The 17,959-nt window shown below is 41.5% G+C and overlaps 1 protein-coding gene across 1 annotated transcript; it reads right to left on the reverse strand.

Annotated features, from left to right (window-relative positions):
* Window positions 1–8,467: 8,467 nt before the first annotated feature.
* On the reverse strand, window positions 8,468–17,886 carry MS4A12 (membrane spanning 4-domains A12). The gene is made up of 7 exons (XM_031459521.2): window positions 17,620–17,886; window positions 13,873–14,010; window positions 13,180–13,236; window positions 11,480–11,596; window positions 9,848–9,958; window positions 9,538–9,650; window positions 8,468–8,852 (listed from the first exon to the last, which is right to left on the reverse strand). The coding sequence occupies exons 1-7, from the start codon at window positions 17,884–17,886 to the stop codon at window positions 8,468–8,470; spliced, it is 1,188 nt and encodes a 395-aa protein (XP_031315381.2).
* Between the last annotated feature and the right edge of the window lie 73 nt (window positions 17,887–17,959).

Genomic DNA, 17,959 nt, shown 5'->3' on the forward strand with positions numbered 1-17,959 from the left:
AATTGATTTCCTGAATGTCTCTAAATTCTATAATGTATAGAAACAGAAAAGGCTAGGGTGAAAATACAGGAGCTGGTGATAGCAAATAGAGAGAACAATATGTTAATAACTGAAGTATAATGGTAAACTTTATATATTCCAACATCACCTTTGAGAAATACCAAAGAAAGAGTATAGGCCTATAGGTAACCAAGATTAATCACTCTGCTTAAAAGACAGAATTACAGAATCGATATATAAAGTAATGAAGAAAAGCCATACCTAGATTGCTATTATTTGTCATTTTTCAGAGAAAAGGAAAATAATAAAATAAGTCCTTTTGTGTATATAGAAAGGTTCTTTTCACATTCATAGTTGATAGTGGAAGAACCATGGGTGACTTGGGAAGTAGAAAATTTAGCATCACTCTAGCCTCCATCAGGCCCTCACCAAAACCACCCCAAATGAGGTATTCATTAAAATACTAAGAAAAAAAGTGTATGTGTGTGTTTAAAATCCTCAGCTTAATTGATGAAAGGAAGAAATGCTACAATATATTCCTGGAGTAAATGATGGCTAAATTTTAAAAAAAGTTCTACATTCTTACTCTACAACCCAGTTAAAAACTAAAAATAGAATATAAAAATAAAATAAATCATTTATTTGTTTTTATTTTCTGGTGTTCCCAGAACTAAACCAAAGGCAGCTGCAGGGTAAGTCCCTGTCCCTAATTCTCACCCATATCCTCACCCCATAAACTTGCCTTACATAAAATTCTGGAACAGTCACAGAGAGCTCATGTCTAGAAACCACTTCTCTATCTTTAGCAGGGATGCAACTCTTCACTGTCTTCAGAATAAAGTTCAAAGTCTTTGGCAGGGCCTATAAAGCCCTAGATGAACTGCTCCCTGCCCACCTTCTCAGCCTCATCCTGGCCACTCCCTCAGTTTCAACCCTAACAGCTGCCACAGAGACCTCTGGGAAGCCTCCTCTGCCTCACGAGTCTGTTAGATACTCCTCTCCTTGACCCCCTGACATTCTGTGCATACTTTATATTATGGTGCAATCTGAACTTGATTTTCAAGATTCGCTCCCAAGTCAGTGTGGGCGCCCAGAATTCCAGAAATTCATTTCTCTATGTCCAGGGCCAGTCCTGGGCTGTGACTGAGAGACTCAACCTTGATGAAATAAACCACAATGAGGTATCACTTCACACTGGTCAGAATGGCCATCCTCAAAAAGTCTACAAATAACAAATACTGGAAAGGGTATGGAGAAAAGGGATCCTTCCTACACTGTTGATGGGGGTGTAAATTGGTGCAGCCACTACAGATTACAGTCTGGAGGATCCTTAAAAAACTAAAAATTGAAGTACCACATGACTGAGCAATTCCACTCCTGGGCATATATCCAGAAAAGGCAAAAACTCTAATTCGAAAAGATACATGCATCCCAAAGTTCATAGCAGCTCTATACACAATAGCCAAGACATGGAAGCAACCTAAGTGTCCATCAACAGATAAATGGAAAAAGAAGATGCGGTATATATACACAATGGAGTATTAGTTAGCATAAAAAAATAAAAGTGCCATTTGCAGCAACATGGATGGACCTAGAGGTTTTCATGCTAAGTGAAGTCAGTCAGACAGAAAGATGAATATTAAATGATATCACATATATGTGGACTCTAAAAAACGAATACAAATCAATTTATTTACAAAACAGAAAGACACTCACAGACATGGAAAAGAAACTTACGGTTACCCAAGGGGGAAGGGTAGGGGATAAATTAAGAGTTTGGGATTAGAGGATACATATCACTATACATAAGATAGATAAACAACAAGGATTTACTGCATAGCACAGGGAACTACATTCAATACCTTATAATAACCTATAATGGAAAAGCATCTGAAGCTGTACACCTGAAACTAGTGCAATATTGTAAATCAACTACAGTTAAAAAAAAAGACTGGAGGCAGTGGAGGGTAGTGAGGCCCGGCCTTCCAGGCTCCGCACAGGGAGGGAAGGAGACACACAGGAGGGTGGGGGTGGGGAGGCCTTGAAATCTGTCTCCATGCCTCCTTGTGGCTTTTAAGTTAACAAATCCCGTAAGCAAAGCGACATCATTACCCCTCATTTTACATGTTCAAGGTCCCAAGGATCGACTCTCGCCCTCCGAGGTCCAGACCCTGGCTAAAGGAGGAGGGGTCCCCGCGTGGGCGGGTCACCCTGCCCGGGAGAGCTTGTCCAGCACCCAGTCTGCGGCCTCCCGCCAGTACAGGCCCGGCTGAAGATGCCGATCTCAGCTGGCGGCGCCCTCAGGGCCAGGTCCCCATATCCTGCCCAGCCGCCATCACTGAGGGACCAAGGCGCCCAGGACCCAGCCGGCCCTCAGGCTCCTCAGGTCTCGCAGGTCTCCAACGGCAACAGCAGGCTCCTGGTGCGCCTGCGCAACTCCAATCCCCAGGAGGGTGCTGGGAGCAGAGCGCGTGCGCAGACTCACTAGAGTCTGGCCGACCGTGTGCTCAGACCCGCGCCAACTACTGCTCGGTGTCTCTGGAAGTGTCTTCTCTTCCATTTCTGGTATTGGTCTGTCTGGTGAGCTTCTTATATATGCATCCGCTGCAGAGCAACCAGGATGGCTGAAGAAAGTCAGCCCTTCACCTTCTTGGTTCTCAAGGAAAAATTTTGGCCACGTAGGCGCTTTAGAAAGTGTACGTATTGGAAAAGTCTAGTAGCTGAGTCATTGACTCCTCTTTCTCTTATTTTTCAGACGTTATGTGGTGAAAGGAAGAAATTAATGAAGAGAATATATAGCAAGACACTGGAATGACTTTGTGATCCACCGGCTAAGGTGAGTTTCGCTTTCAGGTTTTACCTGGCATCAGTTTTATATTTGACATGGACAGGAGTTAAAACAGTTTTTTTAAAAGAGATGTGAGAAATAGAGGTGGCAGCTAGAAGATAAAGAAGAGTCAGATCTGGGGACATGGATGAGGAAGTGGGGGGGAAAAACTGGAGCAAACAGTGTAATCATAAATGAACCGACATTTACAGATCTTCCTGTTATGCACGACTTACTGAGGTGTTAAAGTAACCGGAGAGCAGCTTCTGAATATTTATGAACTTTAATTTATTCCAGAAAAATTTACCTTGGTATTTTGGAAAAGTTAATATTCAGGCTTGTGATGTAAATATTTAGTGAATGATAGCCGAGTGAGCAAAACATTCCTGAAGAGAGACTGATTTTCTTTGATAAAGAAATTGCTGAAGTGCCACAGACACCTTTGGCCAAAGTACAACTACAAGTATATCTTAAAGCTGCAAAGAACTTTTATGGTAATTCTATGGCCTGAAAATCAGTTATAAACTCAGTTAACTATCTTCAGCCCCACAGCTAGCTTCCTTACATTGCAACTGTAAAAGTTCCCTCAATTAAAAGAAAAAAAAATATGCCAAGCTCTGCTGAAACCTTTACATTTTGTACTGGTCAGTATATCATTAAAAGTTTTAGTTTCATTTTTAAGTAATAAAATACCATAATTTATATCATTCCCATTTTTCTTTTGTGCTTTATCTGTCTATGAGCAGAGGGGCACCTGACAATATTAAGTAGTTCACATGCTAAAGAAACAGAAACTCACTTGAATGTACCTTTAACCTTAAGATTACAGATTTAGTAGAAATAAGAGTCAGTTCTGATAAGATGGTGCCCTGTTGTAACTTGCTGCCATGGTTGGTTGATTGATTGTGAGATAAGTGATACATCTTTTTCTTAAATATATATTTAAGGTTTAGCCAACAGTCTCTGGAAATTATCTTTACTTTGACCATTTTCTTGAATTGGGCCCAAATATGGATTCATTTTTGTTCTGTGAATATGAATACATGTTCATTCACATGTATTCAGTAGGAACATAGGTGAGAATAGATGAGTCAGTCAAACTGAGAGACAGGACATCCTCTGATAATATCACAGATCAGTAAACCAACCTTACTTTTCTCTGTCCCTATAACCTGGATTTGGAAATTCGGAATTCATTTATTTTTAGTTTTTTCCCTTTGAGCCTCAATAACTCTACATCTTCCACAAATAAAGAGATAACTAGTTATGGTTTGACATCTAGTTTGACTTAACTTTTACTCTTTGTCATCTTAAATTTTTCTCCATGTAGATTATGTTGTTAATTTCCCTCGAATTGGTTCTCAGGATACAAAAGACAAGAAACCCTGGGGAAACTAAGCAATTGGGTTTATTGTAGAAGCGCAATATGTATAAATATTTATATAAAGTAAGTGTGTATGTATATGTATACACATACACGCACACATATATACACATATATAGTAAATTTCAGTTTTATATAGTCAGCGTTATTACTTAGTGATTATTTAATAAAATGCTAATGAACACAATTGACCCTTGAACAACAATGGGGGACCCTCATGCAGTAAAATATCCACGTATAACTTTACAGTCAGCCCTCCATATCCATGGTTGGGCATCTGTGGATTCAACCAACTATGGATTATGTAGTGTTGGATTGTGTATTTACATATTGGAAAAAAATCAGTATATAAATGGACCCATGCAGTTCAGTGTTATTCAAGGGCCAACTGTAGTTTAAAAGTTTTCTTTCTTCCTTCCTTCCTCCCTCCCTCTCTTTCTCTCTTTCTTCCTATGTCCAGGCAATGTTACATGCCTTACATGTGTTTAAAGATAAACTGAGGTACATTAAAATCTTGAAGAGTTTGAGCAAACACTGATGTGAAGCTGACTGCACCAAACCAAAAATGGTTAGAAGCACTCTGCTGACAGGAACTAGGGGAAAGGTGTTTATAGAAGACAAGGGAGCAAAGCAAGGAAATTATTTGGTTGGCTATAGTTTATTTATTTATTTATTTATTTTTAACTTTTTTTTTTTATTGAGTTATAGTCATTTTACAATGTTGTGTCAAATTCCAGTGTAGAGCACAATTTTTCAGTTATACATGAATGTACGTATATTCATTGTCACATTTTTTTTTTCTCTGTGAGCTACCACAAGATCTTGTATCTATTTCCCTGTGCTATAATCTTGTTTATCTATTCTGCATATGCCTGTCAGTATCTAAAAATTTTGAAATCCCAGTCTGTTTCTTCCCACCCCCCGCCCCCTTGGCAACCACAAGTTTGTATTCTGTGTCTATGAGTCTGTTTCTGTTTTGTATTTATGTTCTTTTTTTTTTTTTTTTTTTTTTTTTTTAGATTCCACATATGAGCAATCTCATATGGTATTTTTCTTTCTCTGTCTGGCCTACTTAGAATGACATTCTCCAGGAACATCTGTGTTGCTGCAAATGGTGTTATGTTGTCAGTTTTCATGGCTGAATATTATTCCATTGTATAAATATACCACTTGTTCTTTATCCAGTCATCTGTTGATGGACATTTAGGCTGTTTCCATGCCTTGGCTATTGTAAATAGTGCTGCTATGAACATTGGGGTGCAGGTGTCTTTTTGAAGTAGGGTTCTTTCTGGATATATGCCCAGGAGTGGGATTCCTGGGTCCTATGGTAAGTCTCTATTCCTAGTCTTTTGAGGAATCTCCATACTGTTTTCCACAGTGGCTGCACCAAACTGCATTCCCACCAGCAGTGTAGGAGGGTTCCCTTTTCTCCACAGCCTCTCCAGCATTTGTCATTTGTGGACTTCTGAATGATGGCCATTCTGACTGGTGTGAGGTGATACTTCATTGTAGTTATGATTTGCATTTCTCTGATAATTAGTGATATTGAGCATTTTTTCATATGCCTATTGTTCATCATGTGATTTTTATCCTTCCTTTTGTCAATGTGGTGTATCACATTGGTTGATTTGCAGGGGTTGAACCATCCTTGCATCACTGGAATACATTCCACTTGAGCATGGTATAGAACCCTTTTTTATATATTGTTGGATTTGGTTTGCTAATATTTTGTTGAGGATTTTTGCATCTATATTTATCAAAGATATTGGCCTGTAATTTTTTTTTTTTCTGTAGTGTCTTTGTCTGGTTTTGGTATCAGAGTGATGGTGGCCCTGTAAAATGTGGGAGTGTTGTGTCCTCTTCAGTCTTCTGGAACAGTTTGAGAAGGATAGCTACTAGCTGTTCAGTATATGTTTCATAGAATTCCCCTGTGAAGCCATCCAGGCCTGGACTTTTGTTTGCTGGGAGTTTTTTTTTTTAATTAAAAATTCAGTTTAACTACTAGTGATAGGTGTGTTTGTATTGTCTGTTTCTTCCTGATTCAGTCTTGGCAGGCTGGAGATGGAGGGGCTAGAGCTGTTGCCGAGTGTGAGGTGGGGTTCCCCTCTACTTAGTGGCCATCACTGCCCTGTGTAGTGGAGGGTGGGGGGATTGGATCCCAAGTTGCTGGGGCAGAAGCCCTAAGGGACAGCTCTGTTGTCTTTAAGTTGGTGCTTTCCCCTCCCAGCACTGAGACCCTTGCCCCACAGTGGAGCAGTGTGGAAGCAATAGGCTCTCTGCTGCTGACAGGGCCTGAGTGGCGATGGGTCCGCCACAGACAGAGGTCCGAGCTGCCTCTGATGTGTCACCTATGCAGATGCCAGCAGTTGTTGCCCTTGTCTTGCTCAGGTGCTGCTCCAGGTCTGAATCCCTGGCTGAGCTCTCTCCTTGGTCCTGGCAGCCAGCCCTAGTTCCACTGCATTGCTGTGATGTGGAGTAAGCAGGGCTGGAGCGTTCCCTTGGTTCATGCTGAGGTGTGTTGGGGAGAGAGTGGGGAAACTGAGCATCTGCTAGAGCAGTCCTCAGTCTGCCCTCTCTGCTTTGCCTTGGGGGTTAACCAGCATGTGGGTGCTCCACACAGCGGAGTCTGGGCTTCCCACAGCCCTCCTGTTAGTCCCAGCAGCCCTCCAACCAGCCAAGGAGGCTCCTCTTCCCAGTATTGGACCCTGGGCTGGGGTGCCCAGTAAGGTGCACCAGCCACTCCCCAAGGTGAATCTCCACCTGTGTAATCTCCCTTCCCTCTGAGTCTCTCCTGGGGGGCACAGGTCCTGACCTGATCACTTCTCTTTCTTTCTTACCCGATTACGTGTGTGTCTTTCTTACAGCCTTGGTTGTACAGGTGTTTTTGTGTCAGTTTCCAGTTAGTTTTCAGTGAGGACTGCTCCACATGTAGATGTATTTTAATGTGTCTGTCGCAGTGGCAGCAAGGGGATGCTGGGGGATGAGTTTCACATCCTCCTACTCCACCATCTTGAGCAATCTCCCTGCCAGATTTTAAAGTGTTGCTAAATATTTGGGGGAGTGGGAAGAGTTGTGAAAAATAAAGTTGTGAGTACAACTTAAACAGAGTAGAGCCCACGTGTGGAGAAGGAGATTGAGTGAAGCCAGCTGAGTACTGCTGAGCTGGTGGAATTGAGTAAACAGCTATCCATTTTTATTTTTTATTTTTTCCCCTTCACATTTTATTTTATTTTTTTAATTGTTGTATAGTCAATTTATAATGTGTTAATTTCTCATGTACAGCATAGTGATTCACTTGTGCATATATATTCCTTTTCGTATTTTTTTCATTATAGGCTTTAGCAAGGTATTGAATATAGTCACTGTGCTCTACAGCAGGACTTTGTTGTTTATCTATGTTATATATAATAGTTAGTACCTGTAAATCCCAGTCTCCCAACTTATCCTTCCACCCCTCCTTTTTCCCTCTGGTAACCGTAAGTCTGTTTTCTATGTCTATGAGTCTGTTTCTGTTTTGTAATTAGGTTCATTTGTGTTATGTTTTTAGATTCAACTTACAAGTGATATCATATGGTATTTTTCTTTTTCTTTCTGGCTTACTTCGTATGACAATCTCCAGGTCCATCCATGTTGCTGCAAATGGGATTATTTTATTCTTTTTTAGTGGCTGAGTAGTTTTCCATTGTATATACATAGCACAATTTCTTTATCCATTCATCTAATGGACATTTAGGTTGCTTACATGATTTGGCTATTGTAAATGGTGCTATGAACATTGGGGAGCATGTATCTTTTTGAATTAGAGTTTCCTCTGGATATATGCCCGGGAGTGGGATTGCTGGATCATAGGATAAGTCTATTTTTAGTTTTTTAAGGAATCTCCATACTGTTTCCATAATGGCTGCAGCAAACTACATCCCCACCAACTGAGTTGAGTCATGGGGTAAACAGTTGAGAATTGAGTGAACAGCTATCAGGAGTGGAGAGGAGGTGGGTTTGAGGAGAGGAGAAAACATTTCCACGTTATGAATTGTCTTGTAGAGAATAGCCTGGAGGGAGGAAGTCTTCGTTTTCATTACAAACGGAAGGGAGAAAGGCAGAAATAGCCAGTTGTAGGGAAATGCTGATGTCTGAGTGCTCTCCAGCCTGTGGGAATTAGAAGGACACACAGACAACACGGCCACATTAGCCTGGCCTGCACCCCCACCTGCGTGGGCACACCCCGGTTCTCTGCACATCCCCACTTCCAGAGTATTTCAAGGAGTTTTCACATTGTCCTCTAGCACAGCAGACCTCTGCTGAGCCTCGGCACCGTGTGTGGGGCCCCCACTTTCCATCTGCATCTCAGCCTTCTCAATCTTGGCAGCTGCTTTTCTGGACGAAGGCTGCTTGGCCCCAGGTGCGGTCTCCCAGCAGTCCCTAAGCTCCGAGCCCCCCAGGGGTGTTTCAGCAGCCTTGCATTTCCTTCCGTCCTCCTTACGGAGCAGGAGCCTGACTACAGTCCATGCACAAATGAGAGTACCTCTTTCTCCAAAGGGGTCAGACCCGTCCCGGAAGTCAGGCTGGGAACCGGGCGCCACGTCCCAGTGTTTCAGCTTCTGCTTCAGATACCTGAGCTCACAGCTTCCTCCAGACCTTTTCCTTGATTCAAATCACTCTTGCAAATAAATGCCTGGGAAGTCTCTACGAGCTTCCTCCCAATCACCTAAATTCAGGATATGTTTGGCCAGCATCTGCTCCATGGGAAAAGGGAACTGTTGTGACTGATTACTTTTTAGAGGGATGTGACAAATGCAAATGTTGTTTGTATGGATTCTGGAAAAATAATTCTTGTGTTTTGGTTTTTTTTTTTCTTTTTTTTTTTGGTTTCTGGCTTAACTATTTAAAAATTTTTAAAAAAATTTTATACAGTTTTTAAAGGTTGCTTTCCATTTATAGTTATTACAAAATTATTGGCTATATTCCCTGTATTGTGCAGTACATCCACGAGCCCATCTTATACCCAGTAGTTTGCCCCTCCCCATCCCCACTGGTAACCACTAGGAAAGGGTAACATTAACAGGCATGTTTCTAACTTTAAGAGAGGTTCGGAGTCATTTGCAGCATGCTGGTCCTTTACTTTTGCCAGTGTGTGGTGGTGGCACGTAGGAAGAAACAGTAACAAGGAGATCTATCCAGTTATGATTCATGACAAACTAAGAGCAAATCTCCAAACAGTCTCTAAAGATCAGCAGTCATCGTGAGTGGTAGAGGCCAGCTTCTTAGGCAGTTTCTGCAGGTGGTTTTACCCCGTGAGATTGCATGATGTTCCTTTGTCTTTTAATACCCAGTGGTGGTAGGTGGGGTGAGCACTAGGTGGCCATAATTTCTGGGAGGAACCGAGGGCAAGCCTGTGGTCAAGGGGCTGTTTGTATACACATTTGGAACAACCAGGACAGCCTGGAAAGAAAGAAGGAAGCAAGAAAATAGTTACTACAGTCCTATTCAGTACCCACCCCAACCCCGCCATGCTGGTTCCATCAGAGCTGAGGGCAGAGTGCGCTCTGGTAAACCCACAGTGGGGCTGCGCTGACACGTACGTGTATATTTCTCCATTACATACTCAGATTGCTTTACAGGGAAGAGGCCCAACTCACCCCATTGGTGTTGATGATTGCTTGGCTGGCATAATAGGCTGTGGTACAAGTTAGGCAGAACTCCAAGATGGAGAAGATGATCAGCATGGCTGAAATCCCTTTCCCAGCAAGCTGAAATCAGGAATAAACACACTGAAATTCTGACTGATCGGGGGGCTTCACTCAGGCTTCAGAAAGCTACTGACTCATCAGATGTGCTATTGCTTATCCTCGACTCGCTCTGGGATTATTTCTCGACTGTCATCACATGCTTATTTCAAAGGATTGTGAATTAATCTTGGAATTTCTTTAAAATGCTGGAAGACTTTTCTTTTCTCCAGTGGACTGTTTTATTTTGAAACATTGGAAAAGAAGTGGACTTTTTTTTTCTTTGTAGTGGCTTTCTTTATATACATATGTATAGATTTATCTGCTCATTAAGAAAGAAATCAAGCAATATAAAAGACAACCAGTCATCTCAAACACCACTGCCCAGAAATGAGCAAAATTAACACTTGAGGCCTATTATTCCAGAACTCTGTCGATGGGCAAAAGGCAAACGGAAAAATGGATGCATGGAGAGACAGAAAGAGAGGAGAAAAAAGAGAGAGCAAAAGAGAGAAATACTACTCTTTAAGAATGGAATCATTTTGTACTTCCTATTTTGAAGTAAAAGCATTACTTGATTTTAAAAGAATAAAAAGATGTTAAGTTAAATTAAGTTTTGGAAATTCTGAAAGAAGTTGACGTCATTTTATAAGTTTCAGTTTTAAGCAGGATTAGATGGTTGTTGATTATGAAAAATGAGTGAGTAGCACTCTTATTTTGTCTCTCATTTTATTGCTCCCCTCCTCACCTCGCCTCCTGATTTTTGTGCTTTTCACTCATGTCCTCACACTGCTTCTTCCTGCCTTTCTGAATTCTTGATTTACTTTACCTCATGTGTGTTGAACATTACGACTTTTTTAGCAGCAGTGCCCATGTGTGTTATTGTTCTTTTACTGAGAGTATCTTCCTGTTACTTTTATACTTTCACAAGGATTTTATTGGAGGTGTTATTCATGAGCCACATTTTCTTTTCATCAGAACTTTCTAGACATTGCTCCATTATTTCCCCTCATTGGATGTTCCTGGAGGAGTGACTGAGTCCAGCTGATTTTTTTTTCCTGCTTGTAAGTCATTTTGTTATTCTGCCTAAAATCTCAAAGAATCCTTTTCTATACCTTGTGCCTTAATAAGGATACATATGTGTATCACTATGTATCAATATTAATATCTATATCTGTATCTCACTTACTTTGCATCGCTTTCTCCTGTTACAGATTATTCCCATTCAGTCTATAAATTCCATTATTATTTTATTTCAGGGAATTTTTTTCACTCTTTCTGTACACTCTTTAGGAGTCTCCCCAGTTGTTCATGTGACTCACCATGAGATGGACCAGTAAAGAAGGCCCTTCTGCCCTAGTCCATCTGCAGAGGTAACTCTCCCACTTTATTCTCTAGTCCTAGAGATCACATGACTAGGAGTAGGGCTGGGATAGAAAAAGGGAGTTTCTGCTAGAGCTGCTGGGCAGTAATGAGAAATAAAAAACAGACCCACTCCACATGAGTGGGAAGAGTGGAGGCAATGGCAGACCATAGGATACTTACCACCGCCCAGTAGTCTTGATTAGGTTGCCCATTGATGCTCACATCCACCAGCAACAGAATCAACCCAATGAAGACAAAGACAGAACTGACAATATTCATTCCCAGGCTGCTTTTTATCTGATAGAGATGACAAGAAGAAGAAATAATATATAGGGTGAATGATAAATAAGAATCAATTAAATCTAATGGTTCTTATTCTCTGAAACTTTGAAAAAAAACTTGGAGGTTGAAATGATTTTTTTCTCCTCTGCCCTTCTGAGTAGTTACCACGAAAGCCATTTGGCATGCAGCATAAATGTAGGGTGTCTCTAAAATGTGTATAAAAACGTGAATAGGCCAAAGCAGAAGGTCATGTACAGTAACAATGATACTCCCTTTTTTACAACAATAAAATGACAAACTTTTAATGAGCACGTTTCTGTCACAGTCACTGTATTAAATTATTTAAATACATTATCACATAGAGCTCTTATAACCACCATATGCAGTAGTACTGTATAGCATTCCAGTTTTATAGATGGAAAAGTATATATACACGAAATCTTTGCTGATCAATTTAGGAATTTTGTTAGGCTTCTGGGGGTAGAGGTGTCTGGGCACAGTACAAAAGTTTCCCCAGCTGCTACAAGAAGATCTTGAAATTCAGCAGAGTAATTGTGAAACCCAGCCCTCGCTGAATTGTTAGGAGTTCTTTGGAATGCGCTGCTGCTTCAGCATGCCTGCGTCTTCCACAGGCTCCTGGAAACATGGCTTTAGGTATAATTTTAGTAGCTGTCTTCTCCCAATGGACAGATTCTCTGCTTGGACAAGCTTAGTTAGAGGGAAGCATCCCTAAATCATGCAGAGAGAGGGTGCTTTGTTTTGTTTTTGGAGCACAGCAGGAGTGGTTAATCAAGATTAGACTGATTTGATCTAATCTAATGTGAATTTAGTCTAGTCTAGTCCAATCTACTCTGGGAGAGCATGAGCAACACAATTCTACGTTCCTGTTCTCCCATTCTTCCCTCCTGTGCTGGATTAAATATAATCTTGAAACCACCTCTGCTCTAGTTGCCTCTAGCTCTTGGCAAACCGTTTTATTTCTCCTGTTTCAGAAGTGGACTAGGAAACTGCAAAAGGTGGAGTGCTATGGCCAGGAGAATGGAAGGCCTGTCTCAGTGATGTATTTTTATGAACTCTTCTTAGGTGGTGAGCTGGGTGTTTTTAGTGGTGGTTTCAAGAACTATGATGCAAAAGTCAGATCTGAATAACAATAGGAGAGACACACAAATGAAAAAAATAAAGTTCCAAGGCAAGGCAGAACTGGGAAAGGGCCAATGAGTAGCAGCATCTTTGATACTGAAGTGTCAAGCACGTGTTTCTGGGCCCCTTGGATTCTACTTGGAGTTCCAGCAATGCTCACAATGTTCCCCCGGCTCAATGTGACCCCACTGAACCAGAGAGCCTCAGGAAACCCCATCTGTACTAATTTCCACTCTTGTGAATTAAAGAGGCGGGATGGGGAACTCTGCCATTTCCTGAGTGGCAAATCGTGTGGACGATGCGAAGACACACATATCATGGAGAGGCAACCAACAGATATTTTGGGGAAAAAAATGCCCCCCCTTCTCATTTTCTGAATCCACCTTCTCTGTTTTATTCCCCAAATAAATTAAATTAATCCTTAAAGGGGTTTAAAAAGTAGAAACATTCTAACTTACCAGGGAAGGGGAAAGCTGCTTGCATGCTGATATGCAGAGAGCTCCAGTAATAATGAACTGTAAAAACAGACAGATGTATTTGTGAAATGATGAGTTCTTTGGTTGTTCCTGGAAATTACTTCTCTCTATATCATCATATTAGTCTATTTATATTTCCCTCTCAAAAATTCTTCCCATTCTTCTCAATTTTTGGAGTAACACTCAAGAGATTATGACCTCTTGACTTCCTTTTTTGTCTCCTTAGTTTCTTTCATATAAAGAACTCATTCCCTTGTAAACTTTCTTTGTTCTGATGACTTCTGACCTCACTGTTCAGTCTCTTCTCATGATCAATTGCTATTTTAAATCATGTTCCCAATTACCTCCTTTTGCTGCTCTCCACCCAACACATACATTTCCATCTAAATTGTAATAGGGAAGTAAGACTTTGGTTTGCTAATTACTTGATCAGAGTAAACTTTATCGTGTGAGTTCAGGCTGCAAGTTAAAATAGAGAACAAAAGCTCTCCCTTATTAGATGTTAATTATCTATCTATCTATCTATCTATCTATCTATCTATCTATCTATCTATCTATCTATCTAAATTCTCCAGCCGATCAGATGCAGGGCTTATTAAAAGATGAGTTGTGCATAGACTGGGGACAGCTATCTTCGATGAACTGAGCAGGAGAATGTTCCAGCAGTCTACTCACAGAGAGGCCGCCCCAGAATGGATATCCGCTAATAAAGGAAAGGGAAGCAAAACCCAAAACATTTCTGTAAGTGACGTTCATTAGACCCAAAATAATTCCGAAGCCAATGTGCATCGATCCAATTATGATCTGGATTGCCTGGAAAAAGAAAGTAGACACTTAAAAACTGCTCCTTCAAAAAAAGTATGAAAACAAATATATATATGTATGTATATGCAAGACTGGAATATTGTGCTGTTTATGAGAAATTGACACATTGTAATTGATTATACTTCGATAATAATTAAAAAAATTTGCTCCTTCATCTTCAGGCACCCCTGAAACATGACTGTCATTGCTGCTGTTGCTTGTTTATTGTCAACTCTGCCAAGACTTACGGGTGGCATTGAGCTGCACCCCTACAGGAGGTGGGCCATTAAGAGTTTGACTACACTAGCATCAGGGACTCGGCATAAGGCCTTGATTGAGATATTTGGGGATGCTTGTGCAGGTGGCCCAAGGAGAGTTCTTTAGAAAGTGCTACTGCTTACTCGTGCGTCAGAATCCCTGAGAGGCTCCAAGACTCTTAGAAAAAATGCTTTAACTGTGACTTCGATGGCTATCTTTTGTAAACAGACCAGTTCTCTGCTTGTTTAATCTCAGATATGGGGAAAGTATCAATGAAGGAAAAAACAAATATTAGGCATTAACTACATGCTTAGTAATATTCTAAACACTTGACACTTATTGTACATGTAATCCTTCCAACAATGGGATGGAGACAGAGATACAAAGAAATTAGGTGTCGGTCTTAGTCTGTTCAGGCTGCTGTAATAAAATACCACAGACTGAATGGCTTATAAACAGAAGAAATGTATTGTGCACGGTCCTGGAGGCTGGGAAGTCCAAGTTCAAGGTGCCAGCAAGGTCAGATTCTGGTGAGGGCTCTCTTCCTGGTTCATAGCCCACACCTCTCTGTGTCCACATGTGGTGCAAAGGGCTGGGACTCTCTCAGGAGCCTCTTTCATGAGGCACTAATCTCATTCATGAGGGCTCCACCCTCATGACCTAATAAGCACTTCCCAAAGGCTCACCTCCTAATACCATCATCTCTGAGAGTTAGGATTTGAACATACGAATTTGACAGGGTGACACAAATATTCAGACCATAGCAGTGCCTGAAGTCACACATTTGCTGAGGGGCAGCTCTGGGAATTTAATATAGCAGAGTGACTCCAGAGCCCACATCTTAACCATTCAGTACAGCCTTCCCTCAGGCTCGGCTCAGCTCCACCTCTTCCATGAAGTCTTCTTGATTACCCCAGTCAATTTAAGCTATCTTTTTCCGCCTAAATTTCTGTTGTATATTACAGTATAAATCACACAGCATATTACTGGTTTTGTGCTCATTTACACGGTTTGTCAATTGCAGGTATATGAAATTTCCTTACTGGCGTATCCATATGTTCTCAAAGACAGTGGATACATCTTTGTACCTCTTAGCGCACCTTCCTTCATCCCAGATAAACAGATTTGCGAGAGATAACTGTTGCTACATTGGACCAGAAGGTACACTGTTTCTTCCCAAGTTAACATCTTATCTATCCAGGAAGACTGCAAATACAAGGATTGCTGTTTATTTCTTCAGTAAAGCGCTACCACATACAATTAAATTGAATCAGAATTAGACAGAGAGAAAAAAACCACACAGCTTCCTAAATAATGCTGATAGATTAATATTTTTTGACAATGAAGTTGAGACACCAATAAAGCCTATGAACCTTCTCACCTCAACAACTGTTCTTATACATCCATACATTCACACACCCCACATTTGCTTATAACTTCAGAAGTGTCCTGGCTTTTAGCCAGTTGTGGGTCTCGGTTGAAGAACTCTGGCATTAGACGTAATTACTTGGTTTTGCAACCTCTTCTCTAGAGCAGCAATTGCAGCATCTGGCTCTAAGCTTTCCATCGTCATCCTTGCCATCATCTTGATGAGAAGCAATTAGATCTGGATTAAAACTGGCCTTTCTTTGGCCTAGTAGGACCCTGGAGGTACCATGTACTGATCAGAATTGCTTGTTGGCCAGACTTAGTAAGTTAGTCTTTTCATTCCTTCTGGACTTTTGGCCACAGACCCACTTTAAGCTCTGGGTCAGTTGTGACAGATGGTCCACTCACATTCTCCTGCCAGGGGCCCCTGCACCGTTGGGTGACCAGGGGCTATTAACAGCACAGATGTACAGTCTTCGGGGAGAAGAAGGTGCTTCTGTTAGCCGAATCTTTTAAAAAGACAAAACAGCACTTTAAAGCACTTTTATTGAGCACCTCTTTGGTACCAGGCAGAATGTTCTAGTGACTCTACCGTGAGACTAAAAGCCAAAGCCTCCTGTCCTGCAGGCCGCACAGAATCTGATCCCCTCTGCCCTCCTTCTGACTCCCCACTCCATCTGTCATTCTGTTCTGCTTTACTCGCCTCCTCCCTGTTCTTCAGACACGCCACACACATTTTCCTCTACAGACCTTTGGCTTTGCCTGGAACCTGTTGCCCTGACATCTGCGCGGCTCGCCCATCACGTCAGGGCTTTGCTCAGATGTCATCTTCTAAGGAAAACCTGCTCTGGCCAGCTTGAAATCGCTACCCCTCACTGGAACCGCTTATCCCTCCCACACTTCTTGATTCTCTCCATATCTTTGATCACCTTCTAACACACACTGGACTTCAGTTCTTTATTGTGCATGTAGGCTGATTTCCCCCGGTAGGTTCTCAGGTCCGCAAGGGCGGAGATTGTGCCTGTTTGGTTCTCGGCAGTATCCCCAGCACCTGTGAGGGGTCAGTTGGACCATGTGCTAGTTTGTCCCACTTCCTCAGTGGGAGCAGGGAATTTCCTCTATTTGCAGGAGGAGGATCTAAGCGGCCACCTCCCAGCTTAGGTCTGCCTGTTGGAGGGGGACCAGGGCACATTTTTTCTTTCCTAAGGTGGCTAGAAGAGTTTCTGGCACATAATGGGCACTCAGTCTCATTTACTGAATGCTCTAGCAGAGAAGTTAGAGCTGCATACAGGGAGGGACAGTGCTATTTGGTGGAATTGTGTTAATGGCGTGAAAAGCACAGCAAAGGGACTAACAGCTCTGCCTCTGGAAGTGGAGTCTTCCTGTACAAGGAAGGCGTGATTTACAGTGTCTCTCCATAGACTAGATTATGAAGGGTCAAAGTGCCCCTTGTGGAGAGAACTTGGCAGTTAGGTCGTAACATCTCCAGGGGCACTGGAAGGGCACGGCAGATGGAATGGCCCCTGATTCTTTCACATCCAGTTTCCCCAGATGACCCATTTGTAGTTCTATTTGTAAAGCAGCCATCAATGTTCATATTATTGTGAATTTATCTCTATACAAATACCAGGCTTGAAACTAATTCAGAGACAGGATTTGAGGGTACCCAGAATACCCTTTGTAGAAATGAGACCAAGCTAGAAATACTGGTATTCCCATAATGTCAATGTTACTGAATTGTCCTGCTGGGAAGAATCTTTTATCACCCGTTAGATTTTTGCTTGAATCTAAAATGAAATGAGCTCAGGGTGAAGTCGATAGGCAGACTGATTATTTCTACCCAGAAGGGATACTGTTTCCAGAGTATCATTCAGAACTTTTTAATGATTGGGTGTATGCCACAAGATCATAAACTTCTCTCCACCTATAATTTATAAATACAATAAACCCTTACAAATGCAACATTAAAATTCTAGTAGTAAGTAGACTTACCCCAATTGTCTTTGCTTCTTCTTTAAAGTTCGTGGCTCTTGTTCCGATAATTGGGTTTACCATTTGTATATTTCCTTGACTCTGCTGACTGTTAGTGACGATTCCAGGGGAAGTGATAAAGGGAGGCTGACTACTCGGAGCTTGGTTTCCCAGGTGGTTGAAACTCAGAGGCTGTTGAGACCCAGGAGCCATCGAGTTGCTTGGTGGGTAAGGACTGAGTGTGGTTTCATACACTGTGGAGTGGTTGGTTGACTTGGATGACATCATTATGTCCTAAGTATTATGAAACTTAACAAGAAGAGAAACTTACCCAGATAAGAAACTAAAGATAATCTTGTCA

Source organism: Camelus dromedarius, chromosome 12, assembly GCF_036321535.1.
Source record: "Camelus dromedarius isolate mCamDro1 chromosome 12, mCamDro1.pat, whole genome shotgun sequence".
Lineage (NCBI taxonomy): Eukaryota > Metazoa > Chordata > Mammalia > Artiodactyla > Camelidae > Camelus > Camelus dromedarius.